The 21,338-nt window shown below is 45.1% G+C and overlaps 1 protein-coding gene across 1 annotated transcript in view; it reads left to right on the forward strand.

The window, feature by feature from the left end:
* The first annotated feature begins 12,582 nt into the window (after positions 1-12,582).
* The window catches only part of UBASH3A (ubiquitin associated and SH3 domain containing A), a 39,750-nt gene continuing 30,994 nt past the window's right edge, over positions 12,583-21,338 (forward strand). The window contains exons 1-3 of the mRNA XM_052647097.1: positions 12,583-12,695; positions 14,870-14,923; positions 19,262-19,448. Of these exons, the coding sequence (XP_052503057.1) occupies positions 12,583-12,695; positions 14,870-14,923; positions 19,262-19,448 (354 nt within the window). The remainder of the gene's footprint in view (positions 12,696-14,869; positions 14,924-19,261; positions 19,449-21,338) is intronic.

Below are 21,338 nucleotides of genomic sequence, written 5' to 3' on the forward strand. Positions count from 1 at the left end.
AATTCCACAGCGCAACTTTAGAACAAGCATAAGAATGAATAGCAAAATGCTTTCTGAAACAGGGAATCTAGGTAAGGAAGTCCCTTCCCAACAGGCCATGACTGGGAGGTTTCCACTGAGAAATGTTGAGAAGTCAACTTTTAGAATCATCTTCTCTCCACCCACCCACTTCACTCACCATTTCTGGAGCTGCCATCCTTCAAAACAGAAATAGCTTCCTTTTTCATTATAAATGCAAGCGTGATGATAAGCAGGCCGCCAACAGCTTAGTCCAACCGGGAAATATTTCCACCGAGTCACTCAGCCTTGTCGACTCAATCATCGCAGCAAATGGCAAGATCGTGGGCCTCTGTGTAACCCTACCTGGCGGCAACTATCAGGTAGCCACTGGGGGTTGACTGCAGAGACCAGGAGGGGAAAGTGTGGCTCGCCTTTAATTAGTAAGTGAACAACCTTTTCAGACACTTTTCATCCGAGAGGCTTTGGGTCACAGGCACCCCTTTTATTTAAAAGAACTGAGAGGTCCTGCCCGATGCTGAGCAAGCTCACCCAGGGGTCAGGGAGACGCTTTGGTGGGTGCTTCTAGCCCCCTGCATGCCTGAGCCTAGATTTAGACTTGCAGCCACTCTGCAGACAAAAGACAAGGGACCCGCAGTCAGCACTGTGCAGACACTTTCTGGCTCCGTCATGCAGGGGCCTCTGCCTCCCAAGAGGCTCCCGCACACAATACAGCTCAACTATGTGTAACCACAGAGCCCTGCTGCTGTGCGCCGGGGACTAGGAGCCCCTTTGGAAGGCTGGGGAGAATGTGAGCTAGATGGAAATCAGGCATTCATTGACTCACGGGCCATCTGCCATGGGCCAGCCATCTAGACGCAGAGCAGATGGCAAAGGGGTCAAAGTTTCAGGTGAAGATGAATACTGGGAAGAGATGGGGCTGGGAGAGGCTTAGAGAATCGTGGGACAGGGTGGTGGAGGAAGGCCTCCAGGAAGAAGTGACGTTTTAGCAGAGCGCTTGATGACGTGATGAAGTGGGTCTTATGAGCTTGATACCAACCAGGATTCTTGACCTCCTTAATAAATAGAAATAGATAAGAGGCCAGATGAGAAATTCAGGCAAGGCTTTATCAGAGCTCCTACGGCCCCAGGAAGGAGCAAAAACAAGGAAGAGTTTCCCTTGATTGCTCCTCGAGGAGGCTTGAGCTGGTTCCTTACACAGGTTGAAGGTGGGAGTGGGTCCAGTGGTCAGGCCAAAGGGGTGGCTTAGGTGGTTTGCCCACTCCTTGGGTCATGATGAAGGCAGGGGGCACGGGCAGTACCCTGCCTTGGCTCCCAGCTCTTCAGAAGTGGCAGTTGGGTGGTTTTGTTTTGGTCTTGTATTTTTTGTATATTGTCCAGAATTTGTCCCCATTGTGCATGCTTGCGGTTGGTTTTAGTCCCTTATACTTTCTTTGTATTTTGTTGCTTGAGGAGATGTTTGTCCAGGAGCAAGCACTGTAGTAACGGTCTCAGATCCCAGCAAAGAGGGGATCTCTAAGCAGGGGAACATCAATGCCAAAGGCCCAGTGGAGGGAGTGAGCTGGTAGTGCTGGAGAAACTCAGTAAATCCTCTGTGCCTGGAGAGGCTAATAGGCAGGTAAGGACCTGGGCCCCTGGAAGGACTCTGGTTTGGCATCTGTGTGAGGGACAGGTTGGAGGAGCTGAGCAGGGTCAGGTGGGGATCTACCCATGTGTGTAGGGTCAGGGCTGGGTGTGCAGAGGCAGGAAGAGGCTACTGAAAACCTGGGCCCCTACAGCCATGACCAGGCGCTGGTGGCGCAGGTGGAGATCAGGGCTGGATTTGATATCATTTTTATTTGTTTATGCATATATTTGGGGCTGTACTGGGTCTTCATTGCCACGCAGGTCTTTCCTCTAGCTGTGGCGAGGGGAGATTGTTCTTCATTGTGGTGTGTGGGGTTCGTGTTGCAAGCAGCTTGGGCTTCAGGAGTTGTGGCATGTGGGCTCAAAAGTTGCAGTTCTCAGGCTTTAAAGTGCAGGATCATAGATGCGGCTCACTTTCATTCTTCCTTAACTATCATCTCCAGTCCCTGAAGGGATGAAATGGAAAGTGAAAGTGTTAGTCAATCTTGTCTGACTCTGTGCCACCCCATGGACTGTAGCCCTCTAGGCTCTTCTGTCCATGGAATTCTCCAGGCAAGAATACTGGAGTGAGTCGCATTCCCTTCACCAGGGGATCTTCCCGACCCTGGGACCAAACCCGGGTCTCCTGAATTGCAGGCAGATTCTTCACCATCTTAGCCACCAGGGAAGCCTCCTTGAAGGAATATTTGCTCTTAAAGACAATGATAGGAAACTTAGAACTTCATCCTTTCTTTGCTTTTACCCAGATGTCGCGGGCACTGCTCCCAAGTGCAGTTCAATCCTTGGAGGACAGAGTCCAGAATGTACTTCTGAGTGTCCAGCACAATGATGAGTGTATGATGGGGCTCCATGTATACGAGCTGATTATAAACGAAGGTGGATGAACGATACTGAATAGACATGCAGGAAACAAAAGCAATCCCAAGGTCATGTTAACATGTGTTCACATGTTGGCACGTGGGTCAGATGAGGTCAAAGACTGAGACAATTCACCAAGGGGGTATTAGGAAAAGAGCCCATGGAGGTAGCTGAACTTCTACCACCATGAAGTCACCTTTCAGAAAGGTAATTTACAATTCAATTCCATCACACTCAAGATAAATGTTAGGAAAATAGAAATCAGCATACCCAGGGCTGGCGTCTGGTATTCACCAAGCCGATGTCTTCAGAGGTCTTGGTTTGGAGGTGTGAGAAGGGCCATCCTCCCCTGAGGGTGCCCCCCAGGCTCTGTGAAGCTGTGGGGACCACCTGCAGACAGCTGGAGTTACAGGTGTGGTCGGTTTTCACCTTGATTCCTTTGGTGAGTGAAGGGAGGGGTCAGTCACAGTAGAGACCGTCAGTCAGGAAGCATCAGTCTTCTCACTGTAGGCCTTTGAAGATAGCTTTTCATTCTAAGAAAAGTGAGTCAACCTCGATAAGGCATTTCCTGGTATACGGAAGTAAGTTTTTTTTTTTAATAAAAAAGATAAATATATATTTTAGTGTTATAATCATCATTGCTCTAAAAGTGGTTCACCTTTAGAAGAGAAAAATATGTTTGAGTAGAAGCTGTATTTTAGAGTCCAAAGCTGCCTTTTTCCCTTTGGGTAGCAAGCTTTGTCTCTTTTCAGATGTTCAAATGTAAGATTTGCAATTCATTTGATTTTGAAATGATTTCATCTTTTGATGTCCTCAAGGGAAGAAGATAATACTTTAAAATATAATTCTTACATTTCACACTTAAAGGTGAAATACGAAAGCCTTTTCCCCTGAGGTGGAGAACAATACAAGGAGATTCACTACATAGATATATATCATATGTATTCAATATTTGATGTCCGAGCCAGGGCAATAAAACCAGAAGGAGGGGGTGGGAAGGAGGAGGAAGAAAGAATAAGGAAAAAAGAAAAAAGATGAAAGAAGAGAAGAAAAAAGAAAGGAATAATGGAAGGAAAGAAAGAGAAAAGGAAAGAAGTAAGCAAGGGATGGAGAATTTTTAAAAGAAAATATGTACTGGTTAATAAAAAGAAATAAAGCTATTATTGATTGATAGAAAAAATTATTTTGCACATAGAATATCTTTAAAATTCTAAAGATAAACTATTAGAATTAACAAATTAGTCAAGCAAGACTGGTGAATATAATTTAAATATAAAATAATGTGAAACCAATAGTATTTTGATCTCTGAGCAACAGAATCAGAACATGAAATTTCAAAAAGATATAATTTACAGTGCATCAATAATAATCAACTATCTAAGAATAACAGAATCAGTATTGCAAAATGTGAAAATTAATAGAGGGAAACCAAGGCAATGGCAACCCACTCCAGTACTCTTGCCTGGAAAATCCCATGGACAGAGAAGGCTGGTAGGCTACAGTCCGTGGGGTCGCAAAGAGTCGGACACGACTGAGCGACTTCACTTCACTTCACTTCACTAAGATGGAATTGGGAGGCCAGAAGGGGGCGCTCTCGCAGACATATAGGTAGAAATGCCAACTACAGGATGAACTGTCAATAACAGAGACCCCAACAGAAGAATCATCAAGAGGAAAGAATTACCAGTAATGAGGCCCCAGCAGGAAAAGAGGCACACTGCATCTTCTTCAAGGAATTGACCAACCCGGTAACTCAGCCAATGAGAAACCATCATCACCATGCACTCTCACTTTTCTCCAAAAGACTTAGTTCAAAATAAGCCCTCCCAACCTCCTCTTTTTTAGCTATAAAGTAATGTCACTGCAGATGGTGATTGCAGCCATGAAATTAAAAGACGCTTACTCCTTGGAAGGAAAGTTATGACCAACCTAGATAGCATATTCAAAAGCAAAGACATTACTTTGCCAACAAAGGTCCTTCTAGTCAAGGCTATGGTTTTTCCTGTGGTCATGTATGGATGCGAGAGTTGGACTGTGAAGAAAGCTGAGTGCAGAAAAATTGATGCTTTTTGAACTGTGGTGTTGGAGAAGACTCTTGAGAGTCCCTTGGACTGCAAGGAGATCCAACCAGTCCATTCTAAAGGAGATCAGTCCTGGGTGCTCTTTGGAAGGACTGATGCTAAAGCTGAAACTCCAGTAATTTGGCCACCTCATGTGAAGAGTTGACTCATTGGAAAAGACTCTGATGCTGGGAGGGATTGGGGGCAGGAGGAGAAGGGGTCGACTGAGGATGAGATGGCTGGATGGCATCACCGACTCAATGGACATGAGTTTGGGTAAACTTCGGGAGTGGGTGATGGACAGGGAGGCCTGGCATGCTGCAATTCATGGGGTCGCAAAGAGACATGACTGAATGACTGAACTGAACTGAATTTTCTTCTCCTTTATTTACTGGACTTCTCCTTGATTTTTACTTTGATTTGCTCGTCCCAAATTGCAATTCTTTGTTATTCTTAAATGAACCTATTTTTGCTGGTAAAATAGCTGACTTGCATTTTTTTAAGGTCAACAATCTGGACACAAAAATTATGTAACAATTGGAAGTGCCTGGAACTTGGGCAGCTCGCATAAGATGGTCAAATTCCTTGAAAAACAATATGAGTAAACAGGAGAAGATTAGTCCTATACTACTTAAATAAATTAAATCTACAGTTTAAAGTGAAAGTGAAAGCACTAGTCACTCAGTGTGTTCGACTCTGCAACCCCATGGACAGCAGCCTGCCAAGCTCCTCTGTCCATGGAGATTCTCCGGGCAAGAATACTGGAGTAGGTTGCCATGCCCCTCTCCAGGGTATCTTCCCCACCCAGGGATCAAACTCAGGTCTCCTACATTGCAGGCAGATAATTTACCATTTGAGCCACTTCACCCAAAAGAAAATTCTAGGCTCTGATGACTTCAGTGATTAATTTTTTCAAATATTTAAGAAAGAAACTATATCAACCTTACAAAAACTCAAGAACTTGAAAAGAGATAGCACCTACCAACTCATTTATGAGAGCAGAATAACGCCGACACTTAGGGTGACCAACTGACCCCTCATCTTCCTGGGACCAGGGGGGTTTCCAAGAACGGGAACTTTCCATGCTAAGACCAAGAAATTCACAGGTCAGTCAGAATGAGGTGATCACTCTACTGACAAAACCTGGCAAGGAACTTATAAGAAAACAACTGGCCAAGCTAATTTACAATTACTGATGCAAAAATTTTAAGCAAAGCATTAACAAATTGATTCTAGCAATCCAGGTGGTGCTAGTGTTAGAGAACCTGAGAACCCATATAGGAGACATAAGAGAAACGAGTTTGGTCCCTGGGTCGGGAAGATTCCCTGGAGGAGGAAATGTCCAGCCACTCCAGTATTCTTGCTGGAAGAATCCCATGGAAAGAGGAGCCTGGCGGGCTAGTCCATGGAGCCACAAAGAGTTGGACACAACTGAGCATGCGCACACCAATATATACAAAGGGTAACATACTATGGCTAAGGAGGTTTTATCTTTTTTTATTTTATTTTTTAAAATAAGATCATTTTAACATTCAAGAGTCCATTGGTATCAAACTCTCTGAAGCCAGATTTTCTTCATATACGTCAACCAAAACAACAAATATTGACACTGATTTGAATGCAGAAGCAGAAGTGAGAATTCAGGTGTCTTCTAATGTTACGTTGGATATTACAGAGATTTGCAAAAATGTAAAACATGCCAATCTTATCAGTAATTTTTGTTCTGTAAAATATAGTTTTCTGTCACCAAAATATGATATTTACATTAACATATAATGGTTTATTATTGCTATTTTAAAGTGGATTAATAAAATTATTTTAATTTGTCAGTTTTTTAAAAAGTCAATTGGTATAATTATCGAATAAAGAAGGAAAACAATATGATCACCTCAACGGATGCAGAAAAATCATAAGATAAAATTTAATATCTATTAATGACATTTTAACATATTTCAGTAAACCAGGAGTGAAAAGGAATTTCTTTTATTTGATAATGACTGCCTACCGAAAAGCCACTTTTATGGAGGTCTTTGTCCCACAATATGGCAAGAAAAGGAAATAAAGTTCATAAATATTAAATAAATGAATTTTATAAATATTAAAAAGTGAGGGGGAAACTGTCCTTATTTGAGGATTACATAATTGTGTACATAGAAAATTCAAGAGACTCTACAAATATTAGAATTAATAAGTGATGTCACGTCAGTACATAAAATAAGTGATGTGATGTCAGTACGTAAAAATCAATCATGTTTTTATATGCAGGCAACAAACAAATGTAAGCAGAAATCATTTTTAAACAATTGTACCAAAAACAAACAACGTGGAGGAATGAACTTAACAACAGAAGTACAAAGCCCTGAAAACTACAAAGCATTACTAAGAGAAATTAAATAGAGAGATATACCATATTTATGGAATGAAAGACTCAGTATTGTTGAAATCGACCTACAGAGTCAGCAAAATCTCAAACAAAATCCCAGCAGGATTTGTTTTTTGTTTTTTTCTGATGGAAATTGGCATACTGCTTTTTATTGTCCTTTGGATTCCTTGTCTTTCCTTTTTTAAAATCAGTTTTATTGAGGTTTAGCTTACACACTATAGAATGCATCCATCCTAAGTGTTAGTTCAGCCATTCTAAGTGTTTAGTTCAGACCTATGTGCCGGTATAGTCACCACCAAATCAGGAAACAGAACATTTCCATTACCCTGCAAAGCCCCTAGATACACTAGTTTCGGTCAACCACTTAATCTGCTTTCTGTTTCTATAGACTAGTTTTATCGTTTTTAGGATTTCATTTAAATAAAATCATATAGCGTGATTTTGTCACTGGCTTTTTTAGCCAACATAATGTTCTTTTAAATTCATCCATGATATGGCATAAATCTACAGTGTGTTCCTTATTACAGATAAATGTTATCTCATTGATTGAATATACCATAAATTGTGTATCCATTCACCAGTTGATGGACATTTGAATTTTTTCCGGTTTGGGTCTCCTGAGAATAAAACCGTCATGAAGGTTCATGTAAAGTTTTAGTGTGGACATACATCTTGATTTCTCCCTGGAAGATTGCTAGGAATGACTTGGTCATATAGCAAATGTATGTTTAACTATAAGAAACTCAAATGTCAAAATGTTGGACAATTTTGCATTCCCACCAACACCATACAAGAGTTCCAATTATTCCACAGCCTTGCCAATACTTGGCACTGTCTGTCTTTTCAAATGTAGCTCACCTAGGAGGTGTATTTGGGCTTCCCTGGTGGCTCAGATGGCAAAGAATCTGCTTGCAATGTGTAAGACCTGGGTTCAGCCCCTGTGTTGGGAAGATCCCTGGGAGGAGGGCGTGGCAACCCACCCCAGTATTCTTGCCTGGAAAACCACCATGGACAGAGGAGCCCAGCGGACTATAGTCCATACGGATGCAAAGAGTCAGACATAACTGAGTGACTAAGCACATCACGGTAAGTGTATCCGGCATCACATTGTGGTTTTAATTTACATTTCCCTGATGACTAATGATGCTGAATAGCTTTCACGTCCTCAGGAGCCATTTCTGTATCTTCTTTTGTTAAGTGTTCATTTAGATCTTCTGCCTATTTTTAAACTGGATTGTTTGTTTTCTTATTATTGAGAAAATTATATATATATATATACAAAGAGTGGGACACAACTGAATGACTAACACTACTATACCCACAGTAGATACATATACAATTATATTATATTATATTCTGGATTTAAGTCTTTGTCAGGTGTGTATCCCTGGGTCAGGAAGATCCCTTGGAGAAGGAAATGGTAACCCACTCCAGTATTCTTGCCTGGAGAATCGCAAGGACGGAGAAGCCTAGTAGGCTACAGTCCATGGGGTCGCAAAGAGTCAGACACGACTGAGCGACTTCACCTTCACCTTCAGGTGTGTATATGATGATATCTTATCCCTGTCTGTTCATGGCCTTTTTATTTTCCTTATGATGTCTTTTAAAGAGTAAATGTTTTCAATTTTGAAGCCAAATTTATCAATGTTCTACTTGTATGATTCATGCTTTTTATGTACTAAGAAAACTTGGCAATCTCCAACATAGGAAAGATTTCTTGTTTCTTTTAGAAGTTCCACAGTTTTAGCTTTTACATTTAGGTCCATCATACATTTTGAGTTAATTTGGGGACACAATGTGAAGATAGTGTTGAGAGTCATACTTTCTCCATACTGATATGCAGTTCACACCACTGTTTGTTGAAAGCATTATCTTTTCCCCTGTGAATTACATTGGCTTCCCTGGAGGCTTAGACAGTAAAAAAAATTGGCCTGCCAATGCGGGAGACCCGGATTCAATCCTTGGGTCAGGAAGATCCCCTGGAGAAGGGAATGGCAACCCACTCCAGCATTCTTGCCTGGAGAATCCCATGGACAGAGGAGCCTGGCAGGCTACAGTCCATGGGGTCACAAAGCTTTGGACACCACTGAGTGACTAACACTTTATGAATTACATTGGCCCCTTTGTTGAGAACCAGTTTGGCAACATGTGAGAGTGTTTCTGCACCTTCCAACGGCTCACTACAGCAACTTGACTTTTCAATTTATATGAAAAAATCAAGGGGTGTCGAGGAGCAAGACAACCTTGAAGGAGGAGACAAAATCAGAGGGCTCAGTACTACAGTAATTAAAATAGTGTAATGTGGACACAAAATTGAACAATCAAATAATAAAACATAATAGAGTCAGAAACAGGCTGATACATATTCAATCAACTGACTTACAGTAAATATTCTACTGCAATTCACTGGGCAAAGGATAGTCCTTTCAATAAATAAAAACCGGGGAAATAAATGAACTTTCACCTCTACTTCCCAACATGTATAAAATTAATTCAAATGGATAGTAGAACTTCATGTGAATTGTAAACTTGGTAAAGGGCCAAGAAGAAAACATAGGAGACTATCCACATCCATATTGTATTAACAGTGATTTCTTCAACAGGATGTAGAAAATCCTAACAATGAGAGAAAAGATTGCTAAATTAATCAAATGTTGTTCCACCCAAAGACATTACTAAGAGACTTGGAAGAAGCTATTGCATGTGCTCAGTTGCTTCAGTCGTGTCCAACTCTTTGAGATGCCTCTGACCATGGGGATTCTCCAGGCAAGAATACTAGAGTGAGTCGCCATGCTCTCAACCAAGGGATCTTACCGACCCAGGGACCGAACGTAAGTCTTCTGCTTCTCCCTCATTGCAGGAGCAGTCTTTACCCACTGAGCTGGAAGCCCAGAAAAAGTTATTCAGTTCAGTTCAGTTGCTCAGTCATGTCTGACTCTTTGTGACCCCATGGACTGCAGCACGTCAGGCTTCCCTGTCCTTCACCATCTCCTGAAGTTTGCTCAAATTCATGTCCACTGAGTCAGTGATACCATCCTGACTCATCCTCTGTCATCCCCTTCTCCTCCTGCCTTCAATCTTTCCCTGCATCAGGGTCTTTTCTAATGAGTTGGTTCTTCACATCAGGTGGCCAAAGTATTGGAGCTTCAGCTTCAGCATCAGTTCTTCCAGTGAATATTCAGGACTGATTTCCTTTAGGATGGACTGGTTTGATCTCCTTGCAGTCCAAGGGACTCTACACTTCTTTGTTGGCAAAGTAATATTTCTGCTTTCTAATATGCTGTCTAGGTTGGTCATAGCTTTTCTTCCAAGGAGCAAGCGTCTTTTAATTTCTTGGCAGCAGTCACCATCTGCAGTGAATTTGGAGCCCAAGAAAATAAAGTCTGTCACTGTTTCCATTGTTTTTCCATCTATTTGCCATGAAGTGATGGGACCAGACGTCATGATCTTCATTTTTGAATGTTGAGTTTTAAGCCAGCATTTTCACTCTCCTCTTTCGCCTTCATCAAGAGGCTTTTTAGTTCCTCTTCACTTTCTGCCATAAGGGTGGTGTCATCTGCATATCTGAGGTGATTGATATTTCTCCTGGCAATCTTGATTCCAGCTTGTGCTTCATCCAGCCCAGCATTTCACTTGATGTACTCTGCATAGAAGTTAAATAAGCAGGGTGATAATATACAGCCTTGACGTACTTCTTTCCCAGTTTGGGACCAGTCTATTGTTCCATGTCCAGTTCTAACTGTTGCTTCTTGACTTGGATACAGGTTTTTTGGAAGGCAGGTAAGGTGGTCCAGTATTGCCATCTCTCTAAAGGTTTTCCACAATTTGTTGTGATCCACAGAGTCAAAGACTTTAGCATAGTCCATGAAGCAGAAGTAGATGCTTTGTACATGTATACACCACTATGTATAAAACAGATAACTAATGAGCACAGGGAATTCTACTCGGTGCTCTGTGCTGACCTAAATGGGAAGGAAATCCAAAAAAGAGGGGATATACGTCAATGTATAGATGATTCACTTTTCTGTGCCACAGAAACACAGCATTATAAACAATTATACTCCAATAAAAAATCTTTTAAAAATGATAAAACACTAAAAATTAATTAATTAAAAATAAAGTAATAAATAAAGTCATCCAACAAAAGATTCATCTCCAGAGTTTCCACAAATGGATAAGAATGCCCAAACAACCCAATTTAAAAATGGTGGACTGCTCGAAGAGGCCCTTCCCCTAAGAGGAAATCCAAATAGCCAGTAACCCGTCTCAAGGTGCTCAGTGTCATCGCCCTTTGGGGAAATGCAAATACAGAACCACAGTGAGATACCACGACACACCCCCAGATTGGCTGCAAGACTGATAACATCAAGTGTGGGCAGGAACTTCAATCCACTTGCTGCTGAGGGGGCGAGCTGGTACGACTGCGGAGTGAAATTGCTTGGCAGTGTCTGATGAAGGATGAACAAGTCCTGTGATCGCACAATCCCACCCTGAGACAGGTGCCTAACAGAAATGCGTGCGTCGGGTACTCAAAGAAATATACCAAGAATGTCTGAAGCAGCAAAATTGAAAGGCACCCAAATATACATCAGCTGAGAACCAGAGAAATCAAGCATGGTGCATTTATCTGCTGGAACACAATACAGTGAAGTATACAGCAATACAGTGAAATGTAGTTGCTCTCAACATGGATAAATTTCATGCTCATGATTTTGGGCAAAAGGAACAGGCATAGAAGAGAACATACCATATGGTTCTGTTTATGTCAGGTTCAAAGATGAGCAAAATTAATATGCAAGTGAGAGCAACAGCTACGGGAAAGGAGGAGGAAATTAGGAGGCTGGGCGAGGGGCGCTGGGGCCGCGGGGCTTCCAAGGTTCTGCTGATGTTTAGAACAGAGGATCTCAACTCTGGCACTGCTAACATCTTGAGCTGGACCCTTCTTTGCTGCAGCGTTCCTGGCCTCCCCGCACTAGGCACAGTTAGCAAACACTCCCTCCTCTGGTTGTGACAATCAAAATGTCTCCCAACAATGCTAGTGGTCCCTGGGAATAGGGACCTGGGAAGAGGTCCCAGGTCAAGGACCTCTGTTTTGCTGCTGGTCCTGGAGGATTAGGGGGTGTCAGTTCACTATGAGCTCTACACGTAGGATTCATCAGCTTTTCTGCATGCGTGTTAAACTTTATATTTTTACAGGAAAGAAAAGAAATCAATGAACAACTAAAAGAGCCAAAAATTTCAGAACTATGAGGGACAGCAGATACAGTGTAGTTTAATGTCTTTTACAGATAGGCAAACTAGGATCCAGGTGGCTCAGGGTTCTGCAGCCAGTGGGACCCAGTAAAGGACCCCACCCCGGATTCCCCTCCCCCAGCCTCCCTTCCCACCCATACCAGGCAGACTTCTCCCAGCGCAAGTCAGAACCAAGCCGATCCCATGACCTCCTGACCCCAAACCCCACTGTGGAAGGGGCTTGGTGGACCCTGAACCCACACTCTGCAAAGAGAACTCTGAAAAGCAGTATCTCATGCAAACAGGATATTAGCTTTGTCAGAAAGATCAGAAAGGGCTTGAGGTTTTCTTCTTAGCCTCAGCCTCTCAGCTTTATCTGCTCGCTTCAGTCTGCAGCAGGAAGCGATGGCAGCGGGCGAGACCCAGCTCTATGCCAAGGTCTTCAACAAACTCAAGGGCCGCAGCACCCCCTCCCTCCTGGACCCCCTCCTGGCCATGGGCTTCCCGGCGCACACCGCGTGAGTACCGCCCGGCCTGGCCCGGCTCCCCGGACTCCAAGCTGACCCTGCTGCGGTCACAGAACTGCGGGCGGCTCAGAGCCCTGACTTCCTGTCAAGGGGTGCACCCTGCAGGCCCGGGATTCATCTCAAAATGAGGCCTTTTCTGCTTTTATAAACGACGCGCGCTTTGCCTTTTAAAGACAGACTCTGCTGTCTGGTGATGGTGGGATCCTGAGGTTTGTGAAATTGGAACCAGGGCTTGGAGACGCCTGGCTGACCCTCTCTATGGGCAGTTTGGATAATCACAGATGGCTTTTGAGACTTTTGAAAGCCTCTAAGTTGGTCAGGGGCGATCTCTGATTCTGGGACCTGTTGAAATACACAGGAATGTTACTTCTAAATGCAGAGAAACCCCTTGTGGGTAAGGGTTCTTGACTGTGTGATAATGATAATGGTTAAGGAAGCCCCCAAGCAGGGAGGATGTGATCTTAGGAGAAGGGCCACGCAGAGACGACTCCACCCTGAGTATCCCCACCCGAGACGGAAGGTGAAGGTGTTAGTCAGCTAGGTGATGTCAACTCTTTTGCAACACCATGGACTATAGCCTGCCAGGCTCCTCTGTCCATGGAATTCTCCAGGTAAGAGTACTGGAGTGGGTTGCCATGCCCTCCTCCAGGGAAGGATCCCCCCAGAATGATGAGCTTTGAGCCTGGCAGTGGTGGCAGCTTCCACGTTATTCTTAGATCTGGTCCCTTTCATGCCCATATTCATGTGGGAAATACATCAGAAGTCCCCTTAGGTGACTGTGGATGGGGAGGGGGCAATCTCACCTTAAACAGATAACAAACCCCTGCCCAACTGCAAGGAATGAATGAGGCTGGACCCCTCTTCTCCCCAACCCAAATCAGGACTTTGTTGTCACGTGGCATTCACAGTAAACCGGGAGTCTGTGAGACAGGAACAGGATCAGGCATGTGTGGCTGCCTGCCGTAGGCTGGACGCCATCCTGGGCACCGTCCATCAGGTGCAGATGAGGACAGAGAGGCAAGAAAGGGAAGGTAGAGGAGGGGCAGGGCTGGAACCACAGTCCTGGTGCCTGTAAAATTCACTCTTCATTATGTGACTAAAGTTGCCGTTAGACACATACTTTAAATTCCTTCCAATTTAAGGACTTTCCTGACGGTCCAGTGGTTAAGGCGCCATACTTTCAATGCAAGGGGTGTGGGTTCAGTTCCTGGTTGGGGAGCTAAGATCTCATATGCCACAAGGCATGACCAAATTAAGCCCAATTCCTTCCAGTTTACACATTAGCTATGTGTTGGTGTTGGAGAGACATGTTTGAAATGTCTCCTTGTTGGGGGAGCACCCCAGTAAGTCTCCTGCTAACCTCTCCAGGTGGCCTCAGCCTCACCAGCATCCTCTGAAATAGCCCCCCTGGGCAGTGGCCATCTCAGGTTCCTGGCGATATCCAGGCTAAATTTGAGGATGAATTGCCTTCATCAAACTCCTTTCTGTCTAGTTGGGCCCCTTCGGTTAAAACTCAATTCACTGTACATACATCCCAGTTTCAAGGATGAGTAAGACACAGTTAAGCCCAGGGAGCTCGCAGATGGTTGGACAGGCAGGCAGACACGAGTCCATTGAGATGAGGGCAAGGTGGCCATGGGTGTGGTGGGGAAGCACAGGAGAGCTGCACGCACACCCTCCTTGAGCACTTTAGGGAGGGCTTCCTGGAGGAAGAACACCTGAGCCTAGCCTGGAAGACCCTGTGCCATTTCCCCCGGGCCATGTGGTCAGGGAGGCACGTGTACAAGCCGGGGCCGTGGCCCTGCCTGGCTGCCTTGAAGATCTGAGAGTGCATGGGGGAGGATCAGCGAGGTGGGATTCAGGCAGTGGTGAACTTCAGGGCATGAACCCTTGGTCTCCATGCCAGGGACTGGGGGTGGGGGCCAGGGAAGGCAAATCATGGGCAGGAGTGGAGAGATGCAAGCAGTCTGTGTTTCCAAAACCACAGTGATGCTGCACAGAGGGTGGAGGTCTGGGCACTGCATCACGCTCTGAGGTCTAACCATCCAGCACCCTGGGGTCCCTCCTGAAGGTCCAGTGTACTGTGGAGACACCCCTCAACCCCGACCTTTTCCAGAGAATGAAAGTTAGCATTCTGAGAGCTCCTTGCGCTCTGCCTCCCACAGGCTCAAGGCATTGGCAGCCACTGGAAGGAAGACGGCAGAGGAGGCGTCAAACTGGTGAGTGGGGGGCCTGCAGGTTGTAGGGCCTCTGCAGGGGAGCTGGGAGGGCGGGCACCTCCAAGCAGCCCACGGTGCCAGAGAAAGCAGTAAAAAGCCCCCAGCTAGAACAGAAAACAAAAGAGAGAAAACTCTGAACAACATTTTTTTAAGATTTCTTAAAATTCTGATATGATCCCAATGTGACTATCAATGAAGAGAAACATTCATGTGGTTTGTTGTTGAATAAACAAGAAAGAGACATTTTTGCTGATGTGAAATCGAGGTCGCCACTCTCTCCACTTCTGATGGAGTGAGAACTGGCAGGTGGTGGTGAGAGCCCCCAGGCCTTGGCATGTTGCACCTTAAGGGTGCCAGGTGCAGGGGAGCTCTGGGTTCCAGGCGGCCCTGCAAGCCTCTAGCTCTGCGGCTTTGCCAGCCTCCCACTGCTATAAGCCTTGCTCTCCTGCCCCAGGAATCAAAGAGGACGCCCTGTTCTCTAAAACTCGGGCCCGCCCGCATGCACCGTGATGCCATCATTCTGTCCCACGGTGGGAAATCCCCTCGAGCTCCACCCTGGAATAGCTGCAGAAAAGCAGAAAGCCCAGGTCCCACTGGCTAGGGGGCTGTTCCCAGAGCAGGATGTGGAACACTGGGGGCTCAGCGTGTCCTCAGCGGAAACCCCCTCCTCCTCCAAAAACTCTGGGCCAAAGGAAAAAATGCAACCCCTGTAGGGGAAAAAAGGAAACACCCAGGACCCTCTGGACTAGGCTGACTTTATTTTATTTTATTTGAATTGCCTATTTTTTTTCTTTTTTTAATTTATTTTAATTGGAGGCTAATTACTATATAATATTGTGGTGGTTTTTGCCATACATTGACATGAATCAGCCATGGGTGTACATGTGTTCCCCATCATGAACCCCCCTCCCACCTCCCTCCCCATCCCATCCCTCAGGGTCATCCCAGTGCACCAGCCCTGAGCACCCTGTCTCATGCATCAAACCTGGACTGGCGATCTGTTTCACATATGGTAATATACATGTTTCAATGCTATTCTCTCAGATCATCCCACCCTCACCTTCTCCCACAGAGTCCAAAAATCTGTTCTATACATCTGTGTCTCTTTTGCTGTCTCACATATAGGGTCATTGTTACCATCTTTCTAAATTCCATATATATTCATTAATATACCATGTTGGTGTTTTCCTCTCTAACTTCGATCTGTATAACAGGCTCCAGTTTCATCCACCTCACTAGAACTGATTCAAATACCTTCTTTTCAATAGCTGAGTAATATTCCATTATGTATACACAGCTTTCTTATCCATTCATTTGCTAATGGGCATCTAGGTTGCTTCCATGTCCTGGCTATGGTAAACAGTGCTGCGATGAACACTGGGGTACACATGTCTCTTTCAATTCTGGTTTCCTTGGTGTGTATGCCCAGCAGTGGGATTGCTGGGTTGTATGGCAGTTCTGTTTCCAGTTTTTTAAGGAATCTCCACACTGTTCTCCATAGTGGCTGTACTAGTTTGCATTCCCATCAATGATGCAAGAGGGTTCCTTTTTCTCCACACCCTGTCCAGCATTTATTATTTATAGACTTTGATGGCAGCCATTATGACCAGCGTGAGATGGTACCTCATTGTGGTTTTGATTTGCATTTCTCTGATAATGAGTGATGTTGAGCATCTTTTCATGTGTTTGTTAGCCATCTGTATGTCTTCTTTGGAGAACTGTCTATTTAGTTCTTTGGCCCATTTTTTGATTGGGTCATTTATTTTTCTGGAATTGAGTTGCAGGAGTCACTTGTATATTTTTGAGATTAATTGTCAGTTGCTCCGTTTGCTATTATTTTCTCCCATTCTGAAGGCTGTCTTTTCACCTTGCTTATAGTTTCCTTCATTGTACAAAAGCTTTTAAGTTTAATTAGGTCCCATTTGTTTATTTTTGCTTTTATTTCCATTACTCTGGGAGGTGGGTCATAGAGGATCCTGCTATGATTTACGTCCGAGAGTATTTTGCCTATGTTTTCCTCTAGGAGTTTTACAGTTTCTGGCCTTATATTTAGATCTTTAATCCATTTTGAATTTATTTTAAAGTCAGTGGCCAAATTGGAATTAAAAATAAACGTACTGCTGTGAGAGTCGTGGTTGGTCCCTGCTGGTGGTGACTCAGCCAGACACACCAGCAGACCCGCCAAGGATCAGGGAGACTGTGGGTGCCCTGGACTCTGCAAGAATAGCCCAACCTCACTGGTAATCAGAGGGGTGCAAATTAGGGTGCTGTTAACAACAAAAGTTAGCTTCAAGCGGTGGTGAGGATGAGGGTATGGTGGTCTCTCTCTCACTTTCTTGGTTGCAATTTGGGGTGAATATCAACACTGAAAATGTGGGTAGATGCTGCCTGGCATTTCATGTCTTAGTACTTTCCTTGGAGAAACACAAAGAGCCTAAAAAGAATATGCAGGGGAGTTCCCTGGTGGTTGGTCCAGTGGTTAAGATTCTGCGTCCAAAGCAGTGGTTGCAGGTTCCATCCTGGTCAGGAAACTAGGATCCCACATGCCCCGGAGAGCAGCCAAAAAAAATAAAATAAAGAATGTGAAAAGATCTTAATCACAGTGCTATGAAGGTTTAAAAGAAGAAAACAATTTAAATGCCCATCAGTGGCATGGATGGATGAAGTACGGACTGTTTTATAGCCCTTAGAAGGTTCACTCTGACACACTTAACCAGATGTATGTGTATCAACAGGGAGAGATTACAAAAACATATTGCTGAGTAAAAAATTCGAGTTGTAGTATAATTTGAACAATAGCTTTTTATTTAAATAATACACACAAGTGCTACCTATGTACCTGTTACCTAAATGTCTATGAGGAAACAAAACAGATTGAGAGTTGAGACTTCCTCTCCTAGAGCTGGTAAGTGAGCTCTGATAAGGGGAGCAAAGCTTCCTCCTGTGTTTTTTTATTGTTAAGAAGAAGGTATTTGTGCGTATCTCATGTCTTCTCCAGTGGTTGTACCCTGATTTCTAAATTTAACGTTATATCACAAGCACTCCTCTGAGCCATCAAAAATTATTTGAATCTGTCATTTCCAGTGACTACATGATAAAGTTATTATCACTTTTCGAGTCTTTTCCTTCTTTCCTGTTATAAATAATGGTATAATAAATATTTTATACATGCAGAGTTATCTACACTTTTTGCCTTGAATACATTTTTGGAAAGGATTTATTAGTTCAAATGGAAGGGGTATTTTAATGCCCTTGATACATCTTGACAAATTGCTTTAGGTAAAGGTTGTAAAAATTCATCCTTCAGTCTCTGGGCACCTTTGACAAACTGAAGCATAGCTTTTATCCTCTGAAAGGCATTCTGGTAATTTTACAAGTGAGAAAAGTGGTGTCTCATGGTTGCCTCAATTTTATACATTTTTTATTATTGGTGAGCGTGATCCTGACTTGGGGGCTGTATGTCATCTTTCATAGTATTTTAAACAACTTTCTGGGACTTCCCTGGTGGTCCAGTGGTTAAGAATCCACCTTGCAACGGAGTGGATGCACTAAGATCACACATGCCTAGAAGCAGCTCAGCCCACGTGCCGCAAATACTGACGCCTACACACCGCATTGAAAGACCCCACACGCCGTAACTAAAGCTTGCAGCAGCCAAATAAAAATAAATAGCTTTCTGAACTGAAAGAAAATAGACTAGCTACCTAAGTTCTGTCTAGGTCTTTGGGGCTTTGATGTTTATACTTAATTTGAAGATTGAGATAAAATTAAAATGCAGGTTTTTCCCAGAAAACTGCAACCCTAAGGAGACACCTGACCCAGAGGGACCATTAGAAAACCAGGTTTTGAGTATTTTGGTCACCTTCTCACCTTGTCTTGGTTGTTAGCCTGGGACTCAGACTAGCCAGGGTCTGAGACCTGGATTCCCAGGTGGCACTAGTGGTAAAGAAACTGCCTGCCAATGCAGGAGACATAAGAGACACAGCTTCTATCCCTGGGTCGGGAAGACCCACTGGAGAAGGAAAGGGCAACCCACTCCAGTACTCTTGCCTGGAGAATCCCATGCACAGAGGAACTTGGCGGGCTACAGTCCTTGAGGTTGCAAAGTCAGACACGACTGAAGTGACACAGCACAGCACAGAGACCTGGGTGGATGACCAGCTCCTCTGCGATCACATTCAGCCCGGTGCTCGGTGAGTTCTGCCTGGGCACAGACACCCTGGTGCTCTACACACGGCCGGCTGTTCTGAGTCATCGTCACCACTGCCCTCTGCCTTCCCTGGGAAAAGACTCATTTGGCCACAGTGCCAGATGACAGGGTCCCTTCCTCTCTTGCAGGCTACACTGCCATTGCAATGACCCTTCTCTGGATGACCCCATCCCCCAGGAGTATGCCCTGTTCCTCTGCCCCACGGGTCCCCTGCTGGACAAGCTTCAAGAGTTCTGGAGAGACAGCAGGCGGCAGTGCGCCAAGAACAGAGCCCACGAGGTCTTCCCTCATATAACGCTCTGTGACTTCTTCACGGTGAGTTGGCCCAAGGCACATTTAATTCTTCTTAACATAGCAGCTGAGTCATTTCCTGCAATAACTAGGTGGTGATGGCGCAAAACTAAGGGGTTTGTTTTCATAGAGTGGTCCACAGCAGTGATGTTTGCGTGAGATAGCCTTTACTTCCTCATCTTCATCTGGTCAACTCCTATTCATCCTTCAGAACCCAACTCATTTATCCTCTCCCTTTTTAAGTTTTCCCCACCTCCCCAGGCAGGCTTCCCTGATGGTTCAGTGGTAAAGAATCCACCTGCAATGTAGGAGATGCAGGTTTGATCCCTGGGTCGGGAAGATCCCCTGGAGAAGGAAATAGAAACCCATTCCAGTATTCTTGCCTAGAAAATCCCATGGACAGAAGAGTCGGATGGGCTACTGTCCACGGGGTTGTAAAAGAGTCAATGACTAAGCAGCAGCAGCTCCCCAGCTGGAAGCGTTGTGCACTCTGTGCTCCCACCATCCCTTTGTTCTCTAACTAGTGGCTCTTTCCCTGTTGCACGGCAGTGTGTCTGACGCAACTTGGCATCCCTCACTGGACTGAAATCCTCAAGGGAGGGAGGAGGCTTTGCTCACTATTGTGCCCACAGAGACTAGCAAGTGCCTCAGCCTGAGCGGGGGCTTCACAAACCTGTGATGGGTCAATTAATGAACAGATTGGCCAGCCACAGATGCAGGACTTCTTCCTGCCCTGGGGACCAGCTCTCTGACTCAGAAGAGGTCAGAGAGGCCGTTGTACAGGCTTCCTGGGAAGGTGAGAAGTACCTGGACTGCTCAAAGACAAGAGCGAGGCACGAGAATGAGAGGAGGGAAAGACACCACAGGGGCTCCTGACAAGAAAAACGTAGAGAGGGCACACTCCGCACCACCCTGGCTCTGCTGTCAGCAAACTCTCAGCGTCCCACTGGGGCCCAAGGAGTCCTTTGTTACAGGCTCCTCTGCATTGCACAGAAAGGGAGCTGTAAACCTGTGCAGGACAGTTTCCAGAAGATGCCCAGGAGAAGCAGTGCCTCCCAGAGCCCCTGATAAACACCCTCATTTGCCATGGGGTGGGGAGAGATTCCCAGGTTTTGAATCCAGAAGAGTCCCAGGTAAGCTGGGTCAGTTGGTCACCCTGCTGGGACATCACTAGCATTTGTGATGCCAGCAACTGTGTTCCTTTATGGCTTGTCCTGGGAGCTCATCAGGGAAAGGAGTGGCAGCCAAGCCAGCCCTGAACATGACCTTAGAAATGGATGTGCCTGGTCATGACCACCGGGAAGCTGACCTGGGGCTCCAGCTCCTCCTCACAGCCCACTGAGGCATGGGCACACGTGCACACATACACACATCACACACACAGTTCCCTTCTCCCAAGAGAGCTGCCCCGCTTTCCCCCACCCTGCCCTAGAGGCTGAGGGTCCTTTACTGGCAGAAGAGCGTAACAGATATTCACTCTTTGTCTGATTCTAAGAACATACAGCCACCAGATGGTGGCGTCAACTACAGCTCTGTGTATAACGTGGCTCCATGCTCCAAGGTGACATGCTTGAGGCCAAGAAATACATGTGAAGAGATGTTCATCCACGTGGCAATTATGAGTTGAGTGCCCTGTGGGTATATCCCATGCCTTCCAGGCCTGCGAAGGCTGCAAAAACATGGCAGGGGTGAATTTAGTGAGCTCCTGGTTAGTGGGGAGCTGTGGGTATGTGTTAACAACAATGATAAGGTTCACAGCTCAGAAAGCAAGGGGGGCTATGGGAAACCCAGGGGGAGCCTGCTGCTGGGGAGAGGAGGGATCAGCCAGCTCCCCATGGGGGTTGCTGTGTTGGGGTTCACTGGGGTGCCCCATGGCCTCATGGAGTCTTCCTCACTGAGCCAGGAGCTGTGTGA

The sequence above is a fragment of the Budorcas taxicolor genome, chromosome 1 (assembly GCF_023091745.1).
Source record: "Budorcas taxicolor isolate Tak-1 chromosome 1, Takin1.1, whole genome shotgun sequence".
Lineage (NCBI taxonomy): Eukaryota > Metazoa > Chordata > Mammalia > Artiodactyla > Bovidae > Budorcas > Budorcas taxicolor.